Below are 14,769 nucleotides of genomic sequence, written 5' to 3' on the forward strand. Positions count from 1 at the left end.
TCACACTTTTGTCATAGTGTCATGTAAACATACAAGGATCCAAACTTCAAGTATTGGTGTTTATTCACACTCATCAAAACCAAGACAAAGTCAGAACACAAAATAGGAATTTCCCAAAAAAAAGGGGAAAAAAAGACAATCAGCCTACATCATGTCGTCTTTCTGGGTCCGGCCACAAAACTTCATCCACATCACATGCGATATCCTCCAGTCCAAGGCACCGGGGAAAATATCTCCTTGAATGCCGTATCCAGGCCTGACATGATGCCTGGTCAATATCTCCACATGCCTCCTCCATTGCCTGTAAAAGGGCTACCTGTTGATGAGGATGACGGTCGTACACTTTCCAGCGCCAGGCAGAGAAGAACTCATCGATGGGATTTAAGAATGGAGAGTATGGAGGGAGGTTGAGTGCCATGAAGGATGGGTGGTCTGTAAACCAGTTGCGGACCAAAGCAGCCCTATGGAAACTAACATTGTCCCATATGATGACATATCGGGTATGCTCTGGTCTCTGAACAGTGAGCATGTCATGCAAGGTGTCCAGGAATGCAATAATGTGTGCAGTGTTGTATGGGCCTATGGTTGCATGATGGTGAACAACACCATTTTGGCTTATAGCTGCACACATGGTTATGTTACCATCACGTTGTCCTGGGACATTGATGATGGCACGGTGTCCAATAATGTTCCTGCCACGTCTCCTGGTTTTACTGAGGTTAAAACCGGCCTCATCTACAAAAAGTAGCTCATGTCCCGTTGCATCTGCTTCTAGTTCCATCACTCTCTGGACAAGACAAAACAAATGCAACACATCAGGCCCATGCACAGCACTACAGTATGCACTTCCAAATTCAGAACCAATGACACTAGCTTACCTGCACATAGTCATATCGCAGTTGCTTTACACGTTCTGTGTTTCTCTCGAAAGGAAATCTGTAAATTTGCTTCATTCTTATTCTGTGGCGCGCAAGTACACGACTTAGTGCAGAAATGCTTGCACTGTGTATATTTTGAAAGATGGTGTCATTATCAATTATGCGCTGCTGTATTTCGCGCAGTCTTATTGCATTATTGGCAATCACCACGTTCACTATATGGGTCTCTTGCTCTGGAGTGAACATTCTGCCTCTGCCCCCAACATCTGGACGTCTAGCAATTCTGTAAAGTAACAATTTCAGTATTTTTGCATGTATGGTACTGTCGTGTTTCTCATTAGAGTATGGCAGTGCTACAAAGTACTTACCGATTCTCATTTCGAAATGTCCTAATGATGCTTGCCACAGTGTAGCGGCTCAGTTTAGGCTGAACCCGTTGGCCAGCTTCCCTCAGGGTCATCCCATGGTTGATGACATGGTCCACTATTGTAGCTCTGATGTCATCAGTTATTCTGTTTCTTACTCTTCTTACCCTTCCTCTTTCCCCTCCTCGTCCTCTTCTTGCTCCTCCTTGTCCTCTTCCTCTAACTTCCTCTAACCCTCTTGCTTCTTCACCTCCACGTCCTCTTCCTCCAACTTCTTCACCTCCACGTCCTCTCCCTCTGCCTCCTCTGATTCTCACTCTTCTCACTCTTACTGCTCCTTCCATTGTACTCCACATAGACAGCTTACCTGTGGCCTGTTTATAGTGCTTAGGCTGATTGCAAAGTGGACTAATTAATCACAGTTAGGGTTAAAGCCATCAGAAAAAACTGTAAATATGTTTTTGGATATTTGACCTGAAGTTATAGTTTTTTCTGAATGCTTTAACCCTAACTGTGATTCTTATAGCACAATTTCAAAAACTATTAATACTTATACCAAAATCACTCACCGAGTTTGCAAAACTAAAAGCACAAACACTGCTTTGCACTCAGTTTGCCATTTTGTAACACACACTTTGCAAACCTGTAGCTACAATCCACTGCACAGCACTCTTTTTGCAGAACTGTAAACACAACTCACTGCTTTACACTCAATTTCCAAATGATCAACACACTCCTAACAAAACTATACACATTTATGGCTATTATTTACACCATTTTGCCAACTGTCTGGCACACTGTCACATGTGAAAGCTGTTTTAGATAATTAGTTCACTTTCCAATCAGCCTAAGCACTATAAATAAGCTACAGGTAAGCTGTCCATGTGGAGTACAATGGAGGGAGCAGGAAGAGTGAGAAGAGTGAGAATTAGAGGAGGCCAAGGAAGAGGACGTGGAGGTGAAGCAGTAGGACAAAGAGGACGACAAGGACAAGGAGGTGAAGTTAGAGGAAGAGGACAAGGAGGAGCAAGAGGAGGACGAGGAGGGGGAGGAGGAAGGGTAAGAAGAGTAAGAAATAGAATTACTGATGACATCAGAGCTACATTAGTGGACCATGTAATCAACCATGGAATGACCCTGAGGGAAGCTGGCCAACGGGTTCAGCCTAACTTGAGCCGCTACACTGTAGCAGGCATCATAAGGACATTTCGAAATGAGAATCGGTTAGTACAGTCACTTTGCACTACGATTTGTAGCACTGCCATATGCTGATGACAAACGCAACAATACCATAGATGTAAAAATACTGAAATTGTTACTTTACAGAATTGCTAGACGACCAAATGCTGGGGGCAGAGGAAGAATGTTCACTGCAGACCAAGAAACCCATATAGTCAATATGGTGATTGCAAATAATTCCATTAGACTACGCGAAATTCAGCAGCACATAATTGATAATGACACCACCTTCCAAAACATAAAAAATGTGAGCATTTCTGTATTAGGTGTTGTATATGCCCGCAACAGAATCCGAATGAAACAAATCTACAGAGTACCTTTTGAAAGAAACAGTGAATGTGTAAACAGCTGCGATATGACTATGTGCAGGTAAGCTATAGTATCATTGGTACTGAATTAGGAAGTGCATACTGTAGGGCTGTGCATGTGCCTGCTGTGCTGAATTTGTTGTCTTGTCTAGAGAGTGATGGAGCTAGAGGCAGATGCCATGGGTCATGAGCAGATTTTTGTGGATGAGGCTGGTTTCCACCTCACAAATACAAGGAGACGTGGCAGGAACATTATTGGACACCTTGCCGTAATCAATGTCCCAGGACAACGTGGTGGTAACATAACTATGTGTGCAGCTGTAAGTCAAAATGGAGTTGTTCACCATCATGCAACCCTGGGCCCATATAACACTGCACACATTATTACATTCCTGGACACCTTACATGACATGCTCACCAATGTTAGGAGACCAGAGCAGACCAGATACGTCATCATTTGGGACAATGTTAGTTTCCATAGGGCTGCTTCGGTCCGCAACTGGTTTACAGATCACCCACTCTTCACTGTACTCAACCTCCCCCCATACTCTCCATTCTTGAACCCATTTGAAGAGTTCTTCTCTGCCTGGCGCTGGAAGGTCTATGACCGTCATCCCTATCAACGCATAGCCCTTTTACAGGCAATGGAGGAGGCATGTGGGGATATTGACCAGGCATCATGTCAGGCCTGGATACGCCATTCCAGGAGATATTTTCCCCGGTGCTTTGGACTCGAGGACATTGCATGTGATGTTAACGAAATTTTGTGGCCGGACCCAGAGAGACGACACGATGTAGACTGATTTCTTTTTTTTCCTCAGTGAAATTACTGTTTTGTTTGGACTTGGGAATAAACACTTGTGTTTGTTTTAATGTGTGTAAATAAACACCAGTACTTGAAGTTTGGATCCCTCCATGTTTACAGACCTATGACAAAAGTATGAGCTCAAACTGACATAGCCTACCTTGTGCACAGAGAAAGCAAAAGCCAGATGTGTTTTTTATTCATACCATCAGTGTTTAGTTGGTGCATTGTGTGCTTATTAATATGATGGCTTGTGTTAACTGTTGGATACGAAAATACCATTTTTACAAAGGTGTGGAGAGTTAAGCAAGGGTTATTCGCTTTTACAAGAAAACTACAATGTTTTGCTGATTGGGTGAAGAGTTTTCTTATTTGTGTGTAGAGTTTTGCAAAAATAGCCAATAGTTACAAAAAATGTGCTTAAGCCATCAGAAAAAACTGTAAAACTAAATAGGCAGCTGATATGAATCTCATTACACCCACTAAAACATCTTTTTTTTTAACCCTTTTGGGTTTAGTAGTTTACCTCCTGGCAATTTTTTTTTTAGAGGTATACTTCTTATACGGTGAGATCGAATAAAGATCGAAGACATCTGTCTGTGTTTTTTTTTCTCCGCATGCATCAGCTCCACAACCTGTTATTTTATTTAACAGTTACCAAATTCCTAAGTTAACTCAAACAAATGAGACTGCAGAGCACATTTTTCTTCTGCTGCAACCACTCATCGGCTGCTCCCCACACCCTCGTTTTTCTCAGCAAAGGGACAGGTTAACCAAAACAAACGAGTCTCCAGTGCCTCAGAAAGTACGAAGCAAAGTTGATGAAGGGGAGGAATTGCAGAAGCCTAGAGCTTCTGATGCTTCATCGCTCATGCACCATAGCGCCATGTGGGAAGAGCCGCAGGTGGCTGCCAATGATGGATACCGAAGTCACAGTGTAATCTTTCACCCTTTCAAAAATAGTTTGAGAGGCAGGCTGTCAAAGGGGCACTGCAAGGCAGAGCTTCTCCGCCTGCTGCAGACATTTAATGTCGACTCATGACTGCGTCTGGGGACGATGGTGCAAAATTGAAATCTCAGTCATGGTGGCGACCAGCTGACAGAGTGGTTATTGTACAGCTTATCAGCGGGGAAGTGAAAGGGAGGGATTTGCTGCTCTCTGTGGGGAATATTGCCCTCCATCAAAACGGTAGAAGGGAAACAGCTGACATCAACACCCGAGACCAAGCCCACTGCAGATTTTCACCTTCCGCAACCCTGAAAGCAGAAAAACAAGAAGACTTTCAAAGTTTCGGCAGCGCTTTCCTCACCGCAGCGATTTAACAAACAATCATTCAGTGAGGAAATTTGATTGAGGAGGATATGGAAATGTGATTCAATGAGTGCAGGGTGGCATTTATTTTCTCTTGGCCTTTTGCTCTGAGGCATATTTATGGAGGAGCTAACTCAATTGCGAGAGCGAGGAAATCAAGACGGCCATTTTTCACACCACAATAAGATTAGTGCAACATGAAGGCGATTACACAGGGTGCTTATAATTTGCAGCAACAGGGTGCTGATTCAATACAGCCATTATCACCCCAAGGGCATTGCTGTCGCTATTTAGAAAAAAAAATAGGCAACTCATTAAATGTTGTAGATTCCAAATGATTCAGACATCTCAAGGTCTCAGGTGCTATGGATTTACTATAAAGATCTTAGAGCTATGACTGCTGCACAAAGAGTCTTCTCCTTCAGTGCAGTTATGGGAGTCTTCTTTAGCAAACACCAGTTTGTTAAGGCAAACGTGCAGAGTCACAAGACTGCTCATCTGCTGCAGGACTGAGACCCGTCTGCGTGAAGGCAGACATGCTTTCTCACTGTGATGGATTGATTTGTATTGGCCACATGCAGCAGAGCAAAAATTGTATTACTGAATCATGTTTTGAAAATGTCACTGGAGTATAGCATTTGTTCAGTTCCCAGATTCGTTCCTGTAATGTGCGCCATTCTGTTTGATTCCAGGTCTGAAGCGAAGCTACTCCTGTGAAGTCTGCAGCGTCACACTCAACTCAGTGGCACAGTACCATGCACATCTGCAGGGCTCAAAGCACCAAAACAAGTGAGTGGATCCCACTAATGTTCACCGCAGCCAAACAGCTCATTTCCACATCAAACTACTTATGCTGCTCTGGCAAAAGCCAACATGTTGTTTTCTTTGCTTTCACTTGCATTTTTCTTTCTGCTTCTCAACAAAGAACCAGACATGCTACACTGATAATAAGAATAATGCAGTGAGCGCCATTGCTGAGCTTTTGCTGGAGGCAAGCAGTGAGATTTTTCTCTGAATTAATTTCAGTCAACAAATTAAAGGACAGTCTATTATGGGAATTAACTCTCTAATTTAGCCTTGTTTTGCTTTTAGGTTGTTGCTAACTTATTGATGTTCAGCTTAAAGTGTGGATCTTAAACACTTCTGCGCTACAGTCTACCAGTTAATCAGTCTGGCTGACTGGGCAGAGTGTCAATTTAAAATTGTGGGCTGAACTTGGTTTTTGTAGTTAGTAGTGGGAACGTACATCTCTCTTTTTCCCAAATCTAGCTCTAGACAATAGGTCCTCATGGCTGAACCTTACCACAGCTTTTTATAATCTATATCCACACATATCCTGTTTACATTACCACAAAATATATTCCTGCTAAGATATATGACATCATGAGATTCATGACATCGCCTGTTTCCTGCTCCAAACTACCATCATTACCAGTTTAAACAAACGGCAACCTCCTATGCAGAAAAAAAAAATACATTTCTAAAAACCCCCTTCAGGCTGGCTCCATATTAACTGTAGGGATGAAATTAATGTGTTTACTGTCTGCCAAATAAAACAGCTTTTAATCTCTACACAGCAAATCCAGCATGTCCAGATTAACACTGTCAGATTTGATTTCAACACTTTTAAAGTGTCTATATGGGTCCACACCAGAGAGTGTTAATTTAACTCTTTTTGGAGAGTTGGTACGTTAACTCTGATTTAGTGTTAAACACCAAATCTGTCTGGAGTTGATAATTTAACACTTGGTGTTAAGAGTTTATATATTAACTCTCAAAGAGTATTTTAGTTTAACTACGTAAGAGTTATCTTCTAATTAATTCTAAAAAGTGGGAATTTTACTGTTCTGAACTTCTAGAAATTTCTTTTGGAAATAAACATTTACTAAAAAGATGCAATGGTTTTTGAAAAACATTTATTCTGAACTGTGCACCACAATTTCAAAACATTTTCTAAAGATGTAACAGTGTACATGTTCTCACTTTCATTAGAATTTTGTTTATCAAAAGGTCTGACATAGGTGAGCTGGTAAATGCAAATAACAGCATTCTCATCACTTATTTCAATAAATACAAAATACAATATGCATGTCCTTCATTCATCACTTTGTGGAACTGCAACGCACTTCTGCTCTCCCCCATATTCCATCTTCACAAGCATATCCTATGTGGAGATTGAATAAAAATTAGTTGACACTAATTAATGGCACAAATCAATTGCAGCACAGTAAAAAAAAAAAAAGGAATCCTTTGAGCCATTACTTGTGTAAAGTATTTTCCCAAAAGACAAGGACACAGACAACAGGTAATACTGAACTAAATGTAAAACCTCAACCTTTTTCATTTTTACCTAAACCGTGTGCACAAAACTCTGGAGGAATCTAAGTGCTAACGTAGAACTCAGTCGGGACTCGGGACATCTGCTACTGCTGTTTGCTCGTTTTTTATGGGAGATCGTTTTCAGGCTTCAAGTAGCACCATTATATCAACATTTCACATTCTAGACATTGTTTTAAGTGTATTTGACCAAGAAATTTGACTGAAAATTCACATGCAAGCTTTTTTTCAAGGCTGTGGTATTTGCCCGCAAACAATACCTTTCAGCTAGCTAAAACAGAATATTATGCTATCACCGAGCAACATGGCTAATGCCTTTCACACAGCTTTGTCTCAACTCCAAAGAGCCACAGAAGTAAAAGCTAATAACAATAATTGAAACAATCTTTGAAAACATGACTTACCAAGCATGGCAAACAACTCAAATATGTAGAGCAAAATGTTCTGAAACGGCTTCACTTCAGCTTCGATTGGAGCCGTGCTGGGGGCGGAGTCTGTGAATTTACTCTATTGGTGTCATAGCCCCTGTAGGAGTTCAGAGTTAAGAGGTCAAGAGTTAATGTTTCCATTGTAACACCTCCAGATTTGAAATAGAAACACTCATTTTTAACACTCGATTTTAACTACTATCATTTTACACCTCAGAGTTACATTAAAAGAATGTGACTCTACTTAGAGTAAAATTAACTCTAAGACTACTAACACCAAAACATTTAACACTTTTGAATTTGCTGTGAAAAGACAAGGACACAGGCAACAGGTAATACTGAACTAAATGTAAAACCTCAACCTTTTTCATTTTTTCCTAAACCGTGTGCACAAAACTCTGGAGGGATCTAAATGCTAACGTAGAACCCAGTCAGGACGTCTGCTACTGCTGTTTGCTCGTTTTTTATGGGAGATCGTTTTCAGGCTTCAAGTAGCACCATTATACCAACATTTCACATTGTAGACATTGTTTTAAGTGTATTTGACCAAGAAATTTGATTGAAAATTCACATGCAAGCTTTTTTTCAAGGCTGTGGTATTTGCCGCAAACAATACCTTTCAGCTAGCTAAAACAGCGAGCGGTGCTATCAGCGAGCAACACGGCTAATGCCTTTCACACAGCTTTGTCTCAACTCCAAAGAGCCACAGAAGTAAAAGCTAATAATAATAATTGAAACAATCTTTGAAAAAATGACTTACCAAGCATGGCAAACAACTCAAATATGTAGAGCAAAATGTTCTGAAACGGCTTCACTTCAGCTTCGATTGGAGCCGTGCTGGGGGCGGAGTCTGTGAATTTACTCTATTAGTGTCATAGCCCCTGTAGGAGTTCAGAGTTAAGAGGTCAAGAGTTAATGTTTCCATTGTAACACCTCCAGATTTGAAATAGAAACACTCATTTTTAACACTCGATTTTAACTACTATCATTTTACACCTCAGAGTTACATTAAAAGAATGTGACTCTACTTAGAGTAAAATTAACTCTAAGACTACTAACACCAAAACATTTAACACTTTTGAATTTGCTGTGACTTGGCTAATTTACAGGAAGCAGGGTTGGTTTAGTTATGTAGGTATTAATTTTGAAAATCTTTTTCTTTTTATTTGGCTGTTCCCTGTAGAGTTCCATCTCACTGGGGATACTGGAGATGTCACACTTTTACATCTTTACCTGTTTTAAATTTCTAAAACACATTAAAGAAAGACACAGCAGCAGAAACGTGTAGTTAAAGGGAACTTTGTCCTGGAAACACCCGGAAAGACTGTAGAGTAACTGAATTATTAGAAAAATAAACAGAGAAATATTTGCTACAGTCTAATGGGAAGCATTAGCATAACTATGTTACCCCTTTCCCTAAAGACGTGAGGGGGTCACGTCTTTAGGGAAAGGGGTAACATAGTGTTAAGTCATAGGAAGCTTAGATTTATGTTGACTGAAAGCTCAGACTTAAAGCTCTGTAACAATAACACGTGTTTGTGTCATGACTTGTGACTTGTAAGGCGTAAACTTTGTTTTCCCTTCCGACCTCAAATTAACAACTACCTGTGTATTTGTTTATTATTCTGGGGGATTCTCCTTTGCTCAGATTACGTGACTTAAAGCAGTTTTAGGACTGCACACTGTGTGGGATTCCACATGGACCTTTGGCAGCCGCTGTGAATTAATGGGGCTTACATGGTGCATGTCCTAGAATTAATTCCCCCTGTTGGCCAGCTCTGCCAGAACACCTCCACGGGGATGCTGGCATCAGGAGACGTGACGTGCCGTTTAACAGCCTCTTTGCTTTAGTAATGGATGAAAACTCCACCTTGTCAGAGCCACTAGGTTTCTGTAGCACACAAACCCTTCATCCCGCCTCACACTCTGAGCAGGGCAGAGGACTGGCACATCAGACCACTCGTCTAACCACCCCACCCCATCGTTGCCATCCAACCAGCCTGATTTTATCCACATAGTCCACAACTTTGCCTCAGGTCTATTTAGGTCATTTGCCTAATGCTGTTTCACATGGAGTGAATCAAAGGCTTCTCTGCTCTCCAAAACTACAGAGTGAGGCTAAGGATAATATCAGAGCTGTTTCACATGAATAACACTGTAATACAAAAGCTAATGAAAGTGGAAACCATTCATTTCACTATGGCTAATGGGACTTATATTCATCCATTTTGTTAATTGATTGTCCAGTTCAGGCTTATACGGGTGGGATGGGGAGTGGGAAAGCTGGAGCCGAGGCACAGTCCATCCTTGACAGCTTGTCAGGGCTAACTCAGAGACAGAGTCACGATCACATTCACACCTAGGACTTATTTAAAACCAACAGGTAACCTAGCATGCATGTTTTTGCACTGTGGGAAGAAGTTGGAGTACCTCAGAGAATCCACTCAGGCACAGGGAAATAAGCGAATTCCACACAGAAAGGCCCCAGTCAGGAGTAGAACCCAGGACCTGCTTGCTGCGAGGCGTTAGAGCTAACCACTGTATCGATCAGTGGTAACATAATGAGATCCTTGTATGTGCGAGTAATCTGTTAAAAGGAGTGGAGCTGTAAAACTTAATTAGGCCATAATTACATTACACAGAAGTCATCTATTAACTTTATTTTTACCATTTGATGCTGGTTTGATTACATTTATGCACAAACAACTAGGTTTGTTGTTTATGCCTTATACAAAGAAGATCTGTGAGACCAGCCCAAACTGGATTTTGCTTTCTGAGAAATCAGTGTGTTCTACTTTTCTGTGTAGCGTGAATGAGAGAGAGCAGGTCAAACACTTTTAGTGTCTGTAAGTCTGTATCTGCTGTTATTGATGCCACTCCATTAGTGGGGACTCTTTGCATGGTTCACCGAGTCAGGTGAGGCTGGGATCTGTGTGCGGGTCGATACAAGGAGAGTCACGCTGTGGTGCAAAACGGGAAACAAAGCCCACAGGCTTCAGGGCTATATGGGCCTTTATTGCTTCAATGAACTAAGGTCAGGAAAGCAAAGAGGAAATTCAATTTTGACTCAGGAAAGGGGACTAATTACACCATGGCAGGTGCACTAATGAGAAGTGTGATCTATACTCCTCTATTGAGACAGCTAAAAGAGTACAACAATCCTGGTGTTTAAACTATCTGATTTGCTGCCGGCACCAAAAGCAGGAATCTCTAATCTAATGTGGGCTTTTATTAGGTGACCTTGGCTTTACGGCCTGTTTTCTTTCTGCTGCTGTTTTGCCTCCTCTGTTTCCAAACTGGAAAATAGCTTGGAAAATCAGGTGCTGAAGCCACTTTCTGTGGCCAATAAGCAAGTAGTGCATAGCAACCATTTAAAAAATCAGTGTGGAGATATGTGTTGATATTTTCGAGCGCTGACCTTTGCAGTGCTTTGACCTCAAGGCTCTTCGGTGGGATTAATCTTTAGCCACCGCACTGAAGACATCAGCATGGGGAGGTAAATGTTATAGTCCACATTGTTGAATTATGAAGCAGAACTTTACTTGCAGCTTATTTTATGGTGGTTTGTTCAAAAATGCAACAAAAGAACTGTGTCCTTTTTTTCTTTTTGTTTTCCTTCCCTGATTGCAAAGACCTGCTGAGAAAACAACAAAATATATATAAAGCATCAGGGTCCTTTAAGTCTTCACTGGTGATGAGTGAGAAGAAATAAAGCCAGTGGAATGAGTTTTAACCCTCTGAGGTAGAGCAGGGCGATATGACCAAAAATATTTATCACGATATACATTTGAAAATTTGCGATAACGATACCCATATGGAAAAGATATATATATAAATCTTATAAAGTTTGTATCTGTCTTGTGTGAAACTTGTATGAAAAGCATACAAGAGTAAAAACAGATATAAGATCCCTTGAAAAATTATATAATGAAATTTGTATGTTTTGGATACTTACTAAAACAATATATGAAAGTAATGAGAAAGTGGCCACTTTCATGAGTAAATCATGTAAGCCTTATATGATTTACTCATGAAAGTGGCCACTTTCATGAGTTAAGTCATATACGTTTTTACTATTTCTTTTCCATATGGGTATAATTGACGATATAATTGACACGAGACAAGATACTTTACAACTCCACAACTTTATTAGTGCAAAAAAACAAAAACATCAATGATTTTCACTTAAACAAGCAGCTGTTTTTTATGTGCATTAAAGTTATATAAAAATTTAACAGTGCAAATGCAAATTCCTTGCTGACAGTTTAACCAAAAGGCATTTCCAGTGGAAATTGGCCGACATATCCTCAGCATAACCATGTAGAACATCCACAAAACTTAAAAAGAGGTTATACACACACACTACGGTAATATTATGTTGAAGCACAGTGCGTATCACTCTGCCAGGCTCCTGCCTACGGTAGGTGTAACGCTCCGACACTCGGTGCAGGTTCGTAGCTTAGCAAAGTCGTACTAAAACATTTGACAGATTTTTTAACGCCGTGTACATAAAATCGTTTCGAGGTCAGTAAACACAACCAGAATTTTTACATAAGGCACACGGGATTATAAGGGGCACTGTCGATTTTCAGGAAAATCAAAGGATTGATTTTAAGTGTGCCGTATTTTCCAAAAAACACGGTAATAACGACGGCCCGCTAGCATGCTCTACCAAAAATAGTGCTTTGTTGTGTATCTGACGGACGAAAGCTAAACCAGTTCCACACCACTGAAGTTGCAGCATTTTTACAAACCAATTCTGATTCATCCGTTTCATTCAACGATCCACTTTCACCCTTCTCATTCTCCGTCGCCGCCATGCTTTTTCCGCCATGTGCGTATGAAAACAAAGGCACTGCGCATGTGCATTTTACCCATATTCTATTGCGATATTTCATTTTCTTATCGTTGCCCAACATTATACCGGTATTACCATGAACGGTATGATATGGCCCAGCCCTACCCTGAGGTCTGTTTCTCAAACAAAGATGGATAAAATGATCCATGACTCACCAACAAAAGGTCTGCCTGTGGAAGTAGTGTAGCGGTCAGTATTTTAACAAGAATATAGTGACAGAAAATTGAATCATATTCTTCACCGCAGACATCTGTTTCATAAGGGATTTTAAATCACTTGTTTTTTTGTTGTTTTCTGGAGTGTAATATCAGTTTTTAACACTGTGACAAATAATGTTTGTCTTTATGTGTTTTGAGATGTTTTTAAGCTTTAGTTAGGTCAGCAGAATGCAGATGGAATCATTTGTACAGCTTCTCTTCCTGCTTATTATTTCACTTGAATTATCTTTTTGGCTTCATTCTACAAGACAAATTGCTTGTTAATTCCTGCATTGGACTGCACTGTCATCAGTTGGTCAGCTCAGGCTGACACCATAATTATTGTAGCATTACATCGTCCCAGGACATCTACCATCAGTGGCCATTATGTGTGTATGTATGTGTATTTAGCCTGAATGTATAAGCACACATGTGTTTGCATACAAATAGACTTTAAGAATGCTAATAGGCTGAAGGAACACATTAGATGTGAAGGTCCTTTTGCTGACGCCTTTGAAATTTAAGCAGGTCATTAAAATGGGGCTCTCTTTTTTCATTTGCTCTTTCTTGAAAGATTGAGGTTGGGATTTTTTTTTAGCCATTTATGCTCATTTTTTGATAATGGAGAGATAGACAGAAAACTATAGAGTGGTGACACACATAAAAACTTGCATAGAAATGCTTTTATCAGTTAAATTGGTTTCATTGTTAATCAGTTCTTATGTAGTGCTTTTATACTCTAATTAGCCACTCAAAGTATTTTATCCCTCATTCACACACATTTTGTTCTTCTTTTAAGTGTTTTCTGTCTAACATTCTCACGGTTCAGTAACCTGCATAAAGATAGTTTGGCATGCAGCCTGGGATCAAACCACCAACCTTCTGATTAGTAGATGACCTTCTCTACCTCCTGTGCCACAGCCAACCTTCAGTTGTTTTTCTGTATGGAAAGGAAGCATGCAATAAGATTTATATCATCTATATGCAAAAGAAACATGAATCAGATACTTTTTTAATGGCAAGTTCTTTTTGGATGATACTGAATGGAAACATTTTAACTCTGAGGCTACTAATAAATAAAGAGAATAAAACTTCTCCGTAAGATCAAATTAACACTATTTCAGAGACTCAATGACAATGCAGGTGCTTCTTTCAGTCAACACAACCAGTGCTGTGTTGGCAGCTGGCAGTGAGGAGCTGTCCAAGAACAACTTTACAGGGAGCAACAGATTGAAGCCCACAGGTTATAATAAGAGTAAGTAATGAATAAGAAAGGATAATCAGCCTCTCTGACTGATTTCCACACAACAACCTAATGCTGATATAGGGGTGGGATGGGGAGTGGGGAATGCTGATACCTATCTGATAACTGTAAATCCATTGCTTCAAACTGAGACTTAATTATCTCTGCCTTATCCAGTGTGACCTACAAGTCTTTTGATAGTACGAGCAGAAGTGAGAAGAGTGACAGCTCTGTGAGCTAGGACTTGGAAACCATTGTGCTTTGAGCTACATAAATATCATGAGACATCTGTAAAACATAAACATTTGAAGGCGGTGGGGGAGTTGTTGAGTGTTTGTACGCTAGCAGAGCAACCAAACACATTTAAGTTGTCATTTGGCACGCAGGTGTTTTGCATAATGTGTAATACAGGCTACAACATGCAGTATGTACTTAAGACCTCTACAAGGAGGCTGCAGAGAGAGGCGCTGAGACTGTATTATTATTGTTATTTATTATTATAATTGTTATTGAGGCAGCCTCTAAAGGATGGTGTACTGTTACACAACAACAACATGCGTGTGACATTATGATTAAATTATACACATAATTAAATATAAACATAATTTAAAAACTGCTCACATATTTACTTTGTCACCTTTTAAACTTTGTTATGCTAAAACATTAAATACAACTTTAACTTCAAACACAGGTGCAGCCTTACAGGTTCATAGGCGATACTTATAAGCTAAACAAGAATACATCAAATACTAATAGCCAAAGTAAACAGGTTTTACTCCTCAGCCCTGAAAGGCCGATG

The 14,769-nt window shown here is 40.2% G+C and overlaps 1 protein-coding gene and 1 pseudogene across 3 annotated transcripts in view; one reads left to right on the plus strand and one right to left on the minus strand.

Moving 5' to 3' along the window:
- zmat4a (zinc finger, matrin-type 4a) overlaps positions 1-14,769 on the plus strand; it is a 187,297-nt gene that overhangs the window by 140,655 nt on the left and 31,873 nt on the right. The window contains exons 6-7 of one of the 2 annotated variants that reach the window (XR_014877406.1): positions 5,600-6,068; positions 6,405-6,485. Coding sequence is in view for 1 of the 2 variants with exons in the window: in XM_085181642.1 (XP_085037768.1) it covers positions 5,600-5,696 (97 nt within the window). In the remaining variant the exon portion in view is untranslated. Of the gene's footprint in view, positions 1-5,599; positions 6,069-6,404; positions 6,486-14,769 lie in introns of those variants that run through there. The other variant, XM_085181642.1, reaches the window with a different exon arrangement.
- LOC146507239 (uncharacterized) lies at positions 197-1,616 on the minus strand (annotated as a pseudogene). Its single transcript, XR_014877405.1, has 3 exons — positions 1,247-1,616; positions 879-1,161; positions 197-787 (listed from the first exon to the last, which is right to left on the minus strand). The product of XR_014877405.1 is annotated as an uncharacterized LOC146507239 (transcript).

The sequence above is a fragment of the Neolamprologus multifasciatus genome, chromosome 12 (assembly GCF_963576455.1).
Source record: "Neolamprologus multifasciatus chromosome 12, fNeoMul1.2, whole genome shotgun sequence".
In the NCBI taxonomy this organism is placed as follows: Eukaryota; Metazoa; Chordata; class Actinopteri; order Cichliformes; family Cichlidae; genus Neolamprologus; species Neolamprologus multifasciatus.